Below are 12,377 nucleotides of genomic sequence, written 5' to 3'. Positions count from 1 at the left end.
TCATCCCCTCCCTCCTCATCACTGGAGCAAACCTGGCAGTATGCTGCAGCAGGGGAGCATGACTGCCAGATTGCTGTCCTTCTTGGGCACCCCCCTCTGTCCGTGCTCACGTTACTGCCTTCATCTAGCTCAGTATCATCATCAGAGCCTTCTAAACGCTGGGCATCCTCCTGGAGCATGTACCCAACACTGTGGACAAACAGTTCGAGGGACTCCTCAGGAGGACATGGTGGGGCTAGGGAAGGAGTCACTGATGCCATTGAGCCGAGGGAAGAGGCCGCGTTGGCAGCTGCTTTGCCAGACAAAGTACCCTGAGCATGGGTGAGAGAGGATGAGGAGGATGAGGACGGCTTGGTCATCCACTCGACCAAGTCTTCCGCATGTTGCGGCTCAACACGGCCAGCTGCCGAAAAAAAGGCCAAGCGTGTCCCGCGGCCACGTGCTGATGAGGATGCACCGTCTCCACGACCAGCACTGTTGCCTCTAGACACAGAGCCTGCTTGCCCTCTTTTATTGGCTTGTGACTGTCTGCCTCTCCTTGTTGGCTTTCCAGACATACGAATGGCCTGTAGCTGCACTAAGCTGGGATATATATATATATCTATATATATAGATATATAGATATATATATATATCTATATATCTATATATATAGATATATATATATATAGATATATATATATATACACTGATACTGCAGCTAGCAAAATCAACTGCCTGCCTGTAGTATGAGAACACCACCAACCTTCTACAGGTAGCTTTAGCTGAACACTGTGCAGAGCTCGCAAAAGACTAACTTGTAGCTTATTTATCTGCCTGCGGTAGTGATAGAATCAGGAAAACACCACCAACCTTCTACAGGTAGCTTTAGGTGAACACTGTGCAGAGCTTGCAAACAAATAACTTGTAGCTTATTTAGCTGCCTGCGGTAGTGATAGGATCAGGAAAACACCACCAACCTTCTACAGGTAGCGTTAGCTGAACACTGTGCAGAGCTCGCAAAAAACTAACTTGTAGTTTTAGCTGAACATTGTGAGGAGGACGCACTACACTAACTTGTAGCTTTAGCTGAACACTGTGAGGAGGACGCACTACACTAACTTGTAGCTTTAGCTGAACACTGTGCAGAGGTCGCACTACACTAACTTGTAGTTTTAGCTGAACACTGTTCAGAGGACGCGCTACACGAACTTGTAGCTTTAGCTGAACACTGTGCAGAGGTCGCACTACACTAACTTGTAGTTTTAGCTGAACACTGTGAGGAGGACGTACTACACTAACTTGTAGCTTTAGCTAAACACTGTGCAGAGGTCGCACTACACTAACTTGTAGTTTTAGCTGAACACTGTTCAGAGGACACGCTACACGAACTTGTAGCTTTAGCTGAACACTGTGCAGAGGTCGCACTACACTAACTTGTAGTTTTAGCTGAACACTGTGAGGAGGACGCACTACACTAACTTGTAGCTTTAGCTGAACACTGTGCAGAGGTCGCACTACACTAACTTGTAGTTTTAGCTGAACACTGTGAGGAGGACGCACTACACTAACTTGTAGCTTTAGCTGAACACTGTGCAGAGGTCGCACTACACTAACTTGTAGTTTTAGCTGAACACTGTTCAGAGGACGCACTACACTAACTTTCAGCTTTAGCTGAACACTGTGCAGAGGTCGCACTACACTAACTTGTAGTTTTAGCTGAACACTGTTCAGAAGACGCACTACACTAACTTGTAGCTTTAGCTGAACACTGTGCAGAGGTCGCACTACACTAACTTGTAGTTTTAGCTGAACACTGTTCAGAGGACGCACTACACTAACTTGTAGCTTTAGCTGAACACTGTGAGGAGGACGCACTACCCTAACTTGTAGCTTTAGCTGAACACTGTGCAGAGGTCACACTAAACTAACTTGTAGATTTAGCTGAACACTGTGAGGAGGACGCACTACACTAACTTGTAGTTTCAGCTGAACACTGTGCAGAGGTCACACTAAACTAACTTGTAGCTTTAACTGAACACTGTGAGGAGGACGCACTACACTAACTGTAAATAGTCTAGCTGCCTGACTGTGGTACTAATAGGATCAAAAGAACACCAGCAATTTTCTTCAGGTAGTTGTAAATACTGTAACAAGACAAGCCTGCCTGTCAGTAGGAAGATAACAGGAACGGATCTAGCTAAACTGAATACAGTGTGTATATATATATATATATATATATATATATATATATATATATATACACACACACACACACAACACCTGGGATGCATATATATACACAATTAACTGTAAGGGCAGCTAACTCACTGACTGTCCTGCCTAATCTAGCTAACTCAAATGAAATGACACTGTCTCTCTCTCTCTAAGCACGCCGGAACACACTACACAGGGCCGCCGTGTAGGTGGCCTTATATACTGTGGGGCGTGTTCTAAACCCCCTGAGCCATAATTGGCCAAAGCCACCCTGGCTTTGGCCAATTACAGCTCTCTCTACTGACGGTGCTGTGATTGACCAAGCATGCGGGTCATAGTGCATGCTTGGCCAATCATCAGCCAGCAATGCACTGCGATGCCGCAGTGAATTATGGGCCGTGACACGCCACGAATTTGGCGCAAACGGCCCATATCGTTCACAATTCGGCGAACGGGTGAACAGACGATGTTCGAGTCGAACATGGGTTCGACTCAAACACGAAGCTCATCCCTAGTTTCTAGTATCAATGTATTTATTTATACATTGCGCTTTAAAGAAAAATCAGTGTACAGTAAAGGAAAAGTTAATTTTGATGTTACACATTTTGAAATTCTTTTCTCATTTATTGCATAATTAGATAAAAAAAATATAGACGTTAATGCAACTTTGTATTCATTAATCATTTTATTTTTTTTCATGAAACTAGTAAAAGTATTTGACTTAGGGTGTCAGCGGTCTGCTGACATCTGCCGGCCCATAGAGAACAATGGTCCGATCAGGTCTGCCTGAAAAACTGACAGGCGGGCTAGATTGGACAACCCGTGTGAAACTAGCCTTCGAATAAATATTGCCCCTATAAAGAAGCACTTAAAGTGGAAGAGAGGAGGCAGGACTGTGAGCCAGCCAAGTGTTCTGCATGAAAATGTGCTGACCAGGAATATGCTGATAGGAAAGATGGGAGTGAGCAGAAGGATGATCTCATTAGTCTGCTGCTGTTATGTCACTGTACAGTCAGCAGGCTTATGCCCTGTACACACGGTCGAACATTGATCGGACATTCCGACAACAAAATCCATGGATTTTTTCCGACGGATGTTGGCTCACACATTTGTCTTGCATACACACGGTCGGACAAAGTTGTCGGAAAATCCGATCGTTCTGAACGTGATGACGTAAAACACGTACGTCGGGACTATAAACGGGTCAGTAGCCAATAGCTTTAGTCTCTTAATTTATTCTGAGCATGCATGGCACTTTGTGTGTCGGATTTGTGTACACACGATCGGAAATTCTGACAACGGATTTTGTTGTCGGAAAATTTTATAGCAAGCTCTCAAACTTTGTGTGTCGGAAATTCCTATGGAAAATGTGTGATGGAGCCTACACACGATCAGAATTTCCAACAACAAGGTCCTATCACACATTTTCCATCGTAAAATCCTATCGTGTGTACAGGGCATTAGTGTGCAGAGGCAACACCACTTCATCACCTAATTATAAGTTGTGTCATCTACCTGGCTATGCTGTGTGTTGGCTTCTGTACATCTCAGGATTGGATAGATAGAAAAAAAACCTTTGGCAGGTAAAACAGCCTTATTTGTGTATTTAACAAATTATTTCACCTGTGACTGTGTGAAGAGATCTGCAAAACAAAATCTGGTAGCAGACCCTGAGACCTGGATTGAGAAACAGTGATCTAACCTAGTGTTGTGTGAATGGTTTGGCCCGAGCATGAGTTCGGGCCGAACATTTGCCTGTCGAGCCATTCCCCAACCAACTGAATTTGCAGGGTTTTTGTCGGGTGTTCGCCCCACTGAACACCCTGCAATGCACTGAGCGCTGCACAGTGCATTCTGCACCCTGATTGGGCAAAGCTTTGCCCAATCAGGGTGCAGTGTAAGCTGGTTGTTAAGGAGTGGGGCCGGAAAGCCGTTCGCGGCGTCCTTAACAACTGATGAGTCATCAGCTGTCAATGGGTTTCCCTGCTAACAGCTGAATTTGAAAAAAGTGGCGGTTAAAAAAATCCATACCAAACCCTTATCCGGGCATTAAGCCTGGCAGGTCAGGAAAGGAGGTGGGGCAAACGAGCGCCCCTCCTCCTGAACCATACCAGGCCACGTGCCCTCAACATGTTGATGGGGACAAGGGCCTCGTCCCTACAACCATGGCCAGTGGTTGTGAGGGACTGCAGGCAGGGGGTATTTCGGAATCTGGAAGCCATCTTTAACAAGGGGGCCTCTAGATCCCACCCCCCCATGTGAAAGAGTATTGGGTACATAGAACCCCTACCCATTTACCAAAAAATTGTACAAAAAAAAAATAAAAACAGGGGACAAGTTTTTGACAAAACCTCAAGGCGGGCGGCTTGATTGAAGATGGATTTACATTGAGGGACCCTATTTTTTAATAAAGGATTTGTTAAAAACTTGTCTCCTGTTTTTATCTTTCTTGTACACTTTTTAGCTGAAGGGGGCTTCCAGATTCTGATAACCCCCCCGCCTGCAGACTCCCACAACCACCAGCCACGGTTGTGGGGATGAGACCCTTGTCCCCATCAACATGGGGACAAGGTGCTTTGGGGTGGGGAAGCTGAGCCCACCCACCCCCTCCAACCCCCTCCATGTTGAGGGCATGTGGCCTGGTATAGTTTAGGAGGGAGGGGATTTGTATGGATTTTGGGGGGACCCCATACTGTTTTTTTTCTTTTTTTATTCAATAGCCGGGTTTTGGCAATTATAACCGCGAGTCATTTTAAATGTTATTTGACAAGTTTTTTTCCTTTAGAAATGTCATTTTTGATGCAGCATGTTCTGTATATGCTACAAATGTGCCACTTTACAGGCAGACTGGGGGAGGGGGCAGGCACTACATTTAAAGGAATTTTTCATTTTTATTGTCGCTCCTGAAAAAACAATCGTCTTTTTAAAAAAGATTTGTATTGATACATGCCCCCCAGGGCAGTACCCGGATCCCCATACCCCTTTAATGGGCAAATACTTGCATATAAGACTTCAATATGGGTACTTTGAATTTTTCCTTTTCGGCTCCCAAAGACTTCAAGGGGGTTTGCCATTTGGGTTAGAATTTTTCCCTTGTTTGGGAGTTCTTCTGCAAATCGAACAGGGTGGTGTTCGGCCCATTTCTAATCTAACATAGGGCAGTCATACGTTGACCAAGAATGTTGTATAATCAATTTTGGAACACTTGATATTATTCTTTATACATACTGAGAGGGAGCAGTAATATTGAAGACTTGAAGAGCATTATTTCCTGGTTTTAAGACGTCACAGGCAGCTATCTGGTTGGGTTTTTCCTCCCCCTTTCTCTTTTTACCAGGACTTTCCTCTTCATTCTTCACTGAATTCCTGTAAGTATTTCTGAACATCAGCTGTTATTTGACTAAGTGGTGCTCACTCTACCCATGTACATGCATGTATTCTTTTTGGATCTAGAGATGAATTAACAGTGCAGTAAATACTGCATTATGCTTGATGTGATATGACATACCTGGATATTGTACCTATTGAATAATTGTGTTTATATGCTCAAAACAACTTCATTGCAAAAGCATTCTTGTTATTACGGTGTGCTTACTCAGTATATTTAAAATGATTGCACTAACAGGTTGATACATTTTGTTAGGGTTTAGACACCCCAAAAATCTTTTATTGTTTGTTGCAAAACAGTGCAGATAATAGTGGTGTGCAGACCTTTATTGCTAGTTACAGTTATTGGGAGATCGCCCAAGATGCAATATATAGTGGGAATGCATGCTGCATGAAACAGTTGCCTACATGTCTGACTTGAATGATCAGATACCTTTGTGTATGGCCAGGTATAATTAGGCTCATTAGCCATGTGATTCATATGATTTTGCATGTTGAAATGTACCTCCCAACTTTTGTATTGAAATGCAACCTCTGATCACTATAACAAAAAAACAAAACAAAACAAAAAAAAAAAAAAAATCATAATGTTACACATTCTTTTGTAATAGGATGCCATAAGTGAATTATGTTAAAATCTGTTTTTATTTATTTTTGACAGTATATCTTATCTTTCCGGACAATGGGACCAAAGTACAAAATTGGAGAATAACGGCCTTGGGAAAGAACAATCACATTCTTGTAATTATGAACATATCCGTACAGCACCGTATCCTGGAACTTAATATAAGCAACATAGATGGCAATAATACAATGCCAACAAGCAAGACTAAGCTGTCTTCATGTGATCAAGTGGTAATAGCTGCGGAAGTGTTTTTAACACTTGGTATTCTAAGCCTCCTTGAAAACATTCTTGTGATTTTTGCCATTATCAAGAACAAGAATTTGCATTCCCCTATGTATTTCTTTGTATGTAGCTTAGCAGTAGCTGATATGTTGGTTAGTGTGTCTAATGCATGGGAAACAATCGCAATAAACCTCATAAATAATAAACATCTTGTTATGGAAGATGCATTTGTACGTCATATAGATAATGTTTTTGATTCCATGATCTGCATATCAGTGGTGGCTTCTATGTGCAGTTTACTTGCTATAGCGATAGACCGCTATATCACCATTTTCTATGCTCTTCGGTACCACAACATCATGACTGTAAAAAGAGCTGGAGCCATTATTGCTTGTATATGGACATTCTGCACTGGGTGTGGGATTATATTTATTCTTTACTACGAATCAACGTATGTAATAATATGTCTCATTAGTATGTTTTTCACCATGCTTTTCCTCATGGTATCTTTATACATCCATATGTTCTTGCTGGCGCGTACGCATGTCAAGAGGATAGCTGCTCTGCCAGGCTATAACTCAGTCCACCAGAGAACAAGTATGAAAGGAGCCATCACTCTAACCATATTGATAGGAATTTTTATTGTTTGCTGGGCTCCGTTCTTTCTCCATCTTATTCTGATGATTTCATGTCCACAGAACCTGTATTGTGTCTGTTTTATGTCCCATTTTAATATGTATCTCATTCTTATCATGTGCAACTCTGTCATTGATCCGTTGATATATGCCTTTCGCAGTCAGGAAATGCGAAAGACCTTCAAGGAAATCATTTGTTGCTGCAATATGAGAATTACTTGTGAATTACCTAGAAAATATTAATAAAATCCATTGTAAATTCACGCAGTTCAGGTATTTTGCATTAGTCTTCTATTTTCATGAATTGTTGCAAGTTTTTATCACTTGTATGAATGTTAAAAAGACCCATACAAAAAATCTACTTTTGGAAGTTATTGAAAAGTCAGACTAACTCCAGTCCTCAGCTACCAGCAACAAATCAAATTTTTCAAATGTCCAGTCTGTTCCATAGTCACTTTAGGTGCTTACAGTACACATGAAACACCTTAATTATTTTACTGATGGTGATGAGATGAACACAGGGCTTTTTTTCAGCTGTAACTTGGCAGAACTCCATCCCACCACCTCTGACTCTCGCCTGGTTTCTGTGCTTACAAGGACATCTTGCTTCTCCCAGTGGTTTTACAGATCCCTCCCTGCTCTGCACTCAGGGCTTGGACAAGGGAGACATAGGTGTTAGTCCAGTATGGTCATGGGCAGGTGGTTGCTTCACAAGGAAAGCTACACCCTCTGTGATCACCATTTGTCATCTGTTCCCAGGTGCATGGATGCAGATGACCACAGGTGAAGAGCCACCTACAGTACAGTGAGGCACTAGAGCTAGGCAGGTGTTTATTGACAAGGTAAGATGTGTTGAAGCTTTGAAGGAAAGAAAGGAAGTATGTGTACAGAGGTTTGGATTAGGTGGAGGAGTTGAGGGCAGTTATATGCAGAGGCAGGGGATGAGGAAGGGATGAGGGCACTGGAGGGGATGGGGATATGATGAGGGCAGTGGAGGGGGGTATGTGCAGAGGTGTGGAATGGGTATAGTGGTGCAGAGGTCAGAGCTGAGAGGAGGGTGCAGATGTAAGGGCCTGTGAAAAAGAGCTGAGCTCAGCACAAAGCTCACCCCTGAACCCCATACTCTGTATATAGTGCACTCCTGAATCCTGCACTCTGTGTATAGTCCACTCCTGAACGCTGCACTTTGTACGTAGCACACTCCTGAACTCTGCTCCCTGTATGTAGTGCACCCCTGAATCCTTTGCTCTGTACACAGTACACCACTGAATCTTGTACTCTGTACATGGTGCACAACTAAATCCTGTACTCTGTATTTAGCGCACCCCTGAACCCTGCACTCTGCATGTAGCGCACTCCTGAACTCTACACAAAAGGCACTCCTGGTATTTAATGCCCCATTAAGTTATTAAGCTGTGGTTCAGTGGAAAGGAGGGGGTATGGATAAGTTCCTGCAACTATTCGCTGAGAAAAAAAGCCCTGGTTAAACATAAAATGCTATTGGTCTCTTAAGGACTGCTTTCTCTAAGACATTGTACTTCTGAGCTTCTGAGAACAGTTATACTTACCAGCCAGGGCAAAACATTTTGTAAGAATATACTGTAGCTTATTATTGTTTGTTTTTGTATTGTATTAGAATTCAATATCTACTAGAGTATCTGTGTACAAAAGTTCAACCAATGGTTTGTTTGTTTAAAAATGTCTGTGTAGACACAGTAATCAAAAAAATAACCACCACCTTCCACCACCATTAAAAAGATAATGTTGTCTTAGTACAAAAAGGTACGTCTAGATGTCACGTGCACATCCCATATTATAGAAATGTCCCACTTACCCCTAACAAAGGTGGTCAGACACTTTAGCTAGCTTCTGTGTTCTTCACCTATAGCAGCTCCCTTTCCTATAAGGCAAGCAGGTCTACAGGGACTCAGTTGCCCCCAGGTCATACACAATACTATAGTGCCTGGCCACCATGCCGGGACAGGTGCGAACTAAACAAAGCAAATGGGTACTTGCATTTGGCAGACAGGTAAAGTGGTTCAATGACAGTCCAGGTGCAAGGCAGGCAAGGTTCATAGTCAAAAGGCAGGCAGAGTTCAGAGAATAGTCAGACAGACAGGCATGAGACTGCAGGCTTGGCTGGCTTAAATTAGGTTTCGTCTCCACCTTGAGACTGACCACAACAATCACCTTGCAGGTGGAAAGGCAGAGGGAATGTATCACAACCAAAACCAGGATGCTGCAATGAGACCGGCAGCTGTCAAAGAACCAAGGTGTTTACATGCTCCTGACAAGAATGAATGCTGATTAGCATATTTTGTTAACACTAAGGGACTGTATATAAAAACTCCCAGACAATAACCCCATGGGTAAAATCACAGTGCTATACTGTAATGACCATTAATGTCACAATGGATGTGAAAACCACATTTCTCCATACACTTGATTGCAACTAATAGCAGTGTGCAAATCAATCAGCATAAACAGCGTAATACGGCAGCCTGGCATGGGATATACCATCCATCCAGATTAAAAATCCTTATCTTCTCCAAAGTGATATAACTCAAATAAGTTTTAGCAAGAATAATGGAAGCATGGAGCGTGCTCAAGAGTAGCTTTATGTAGGCAACAATTTCTTTTTAAATGGTGGTGAAAGGTGATTATAATAATTTTTTGATTACTGTGTCTACAGTAGTTGAACTTTCAATAAAGGTTTTTCTCCCTTTGAAATGTTTGTAGTTTACATTGATTTCAGGTTTAGTTAAAGCTCAGGTGGCTCATGTGTATGGTCGTTGCATTAGCAGATCTCTCTGTCAATTATTTTGTTAACATTTACCTTCCATACCTTCCAACTTTCAATTAATTAATTTAGATGAATCTAGGTCTCTTTAAACAATGCTCTTATCACTGGATGTTAGGAAGGCATTTGATTTGTTCTCTTGGCCTTAATTATTCTATGTACTACACAGATGGGGGTTTGGAAATTCGTTTCCAGCATGGATACATGCTTTATATGATAAACCTACTGCCTCCATTAAATATGCAGGCTTGTCATCTCCTTCTTTTAACGTTCTTCAGGGCACCCAAAAATGCTGCCCCTTATATCCAATTCTCTTTATACTGGCCATGGAACCTTTAGCAATTGTCATCAGATCCAATGCATGTATATATGCTAGGAAGATAATAATAAAAAAAAAAAAATAGTTACATTCTTTAAATAAAGCAGGATAATTAGCAATCTCATACTTGTTCTCAGATTAAAAACAATTATTTTTCTTGGCCCTCCACTGTACCTTACTTGGTAATCCATATCTCACTATCTCTTGACAACATGTATAAAGCTAATTATCCTGCTTTATTTAAAGAACTTAAATATTTTTTTATCTTCCTAGCATATACACACCTTGTCTTGATTTGATAAGATTTGCGCTTCCTACATTTTTTTTTTTAGGGTCTTGTCTGTTTCTATACCTGTATTTATCCTCCACATTGAGCAACGTAAAATGTTGACATTAATTTGGGGAGCCAAAAACCACGTATCACATCTCATTTATTGTATCGGAAAAAATCATTAGGTGGTTTTAATGTACCTAATTTTTTTAAATACTACCTAGTAGCTCAAATAACACCCTTGTCAATTTGGACTCATCTTGACATTTTGAACCGTTCTCCAGTACTGATATATAATCTAATCTGGCTTCCCCCAAAACTTTGCCCTCTAATTGATCCAATATTACAATTATCCCTCACATTGTGGGACTCTACTAAATGCTCCACCATTAATGTCACTCCATATCCCACTTACAGAAAAACAAGGAAAAGGGGCGCCACTGAGTATGTATCAAAATATATTTATTAATAAGAACAATAACCACTCATATGTAGGACTGAAGTGTAGATTTCAGGTACATCTCATGCATGAGAAGGAGCGGAGGACTACTGGTGGCAACAAGTCCAGATGCACTAACATCACCTCTCATGAGCTGAAGATGAGCTGCAGTAAGCCAATGTTGTAGTCCAATAGCACACCAAGTACAGGAAAGCAGAGGAGCCGTCAAGGGTGGTGTGGGTTCCAGAGGAAGGAAGGTGAGGGCGTCCAAGCTGGTCCTCACATGTGTAGCGGTGCATCCCAGGCTCTCGTCCGGCATCTGTGGTGGAAGTGAAGCACGGCCCTGTGATCGGAGCCAGAACGAGGCTTGGATCGCAGAACACAGTGGCGCCGAGCTGTGACGTCACTCCTGTGCGACGCGTTTCCGAGATAGCTCGCTATCGATGGAAGAGATAGCGGCACTCCTTTATCATGCTTGATAAAGGAGTGCTGCTATCTCTTCCATCGATAGCGAGCTATCTCGGAAACATCTTTTATAATGTGACAGCAATGTCCTGACATGCATCAGTTGCAGTGTAGTGCTCAAAATAAATGCACATCTTCGTGTTTAGACACACAGGTGGGTAGTGGCCCCTTACCTTAGGGTAATAGGGTAAACGCATGTGACCAGAAACTTTAGGGGTATCCTCCTATAGATGCAAGTGCTAGCCTCATGGTCCTAGTCCCAGGGGATGATTCCCTCAGATGTTTAGGGGGGGGAGTGTAGAAGATGACAAAAACAGGGAGGATCCCAGTAGCATAATAACGTTTAAATAGCAGCTTTTATTAAGTGAAATAAAGGGTACTCACATAAACAACAATAAAAGATTGCCTATCTCCAACGAGCGGCGAGCTCGTATACCTCTAACAGCATGTAAAGCCTGTCCCGTCCCTACGCGTGACGTCACACCACACGTGACTTCATCAGGGGAGGTATACAATAGTACCCTCAACCTTGATTACACATTACTCTCAGGAAAACAAAATTCCACTTTACCTAGCCATTAATTTCCCTTACTCTCTCCTTTTTTTCCCCCCTTTATAAATTTATTTTATTAAGTTTTTTTCTTTTTGCCCTTTCATTTTGTTTATCTTGTTTATTTTTTTGCTATATTTACAAATAAACTTACAACGCATCAAATTATATACTTTTGCTCAATATATAGAGTTTATTATACCAAAAACTTTCTTATTGCAACATGACTAAACTATATTCATATGACATCAATCTATTTAAATTTTTCACTTGTTTTTATATATTTCTTATACTATATAAGGTATATATTAAATTGTACATTCCTTACAATTCATTTCTCTGTATTTAATTTTTTAATATTTACTTTTACATTTACTATATTCATGATAAAAGAAAAAAATCTTGTACCATAACCACAGAGGAGTTTGTGGGATTTTTAAGGTGCAAGTAAGATACAGTGATCTAAAA

At 41.6% G+C, this 12,377-nt stretch overlaps 1 protein-coding gene across 2 annotated transcripts in view; it reads left to right on the top strand.

Moving 5' to 3' along the window:
* Nucleotides 1-9,713, top strand: part of MC5R (melanocortin 5 receptor) — a 97,576-nt gene extending 87,863 nt beyond the window's left edge. For both annotated transcript variants that reach the window (XM_073631283.1, XM_073631282.1), the window contains exon 2: nucleotides 6,245-9,713. In XM_073631283.1, coding sequence (XP_073487384.1) covers nucleotides 6,331-7,308 — 978 coding nt within the window. In that variant the 5' untranslated portion in view covers nucleotides 6,245-6,330 and the 3' untranslated portion in view covers nucleotides 7,309-9,713. The remainder of the gene's footprint in view (nucleotides 1-6,244) is intronic.
* Nucleotides 9,714-12,377: the final 2,664 nt, after the last annotated feature.

The sequence above is a fragment of the Aquarana catesbeiana genome, linkage group LG05 (genome assembly GCF_042186555.1).
Source record: "Aquarana catesbeiana isolate 2022-GZ linkage group LG05, ASM4218655v1, whole genome shotgun sequence".
Lineage (NCBI taxonomy): Eukaryota > Metazoa > Chordata > Amphibia > Anura > Ranidae > Aquarana > Aquarana catesbeiana.
The sequence above is the reverse complement of the archived record's forward strand: the minus strand, read 5'-3'. Positions and strand labels throughout refer to the sequence as shown.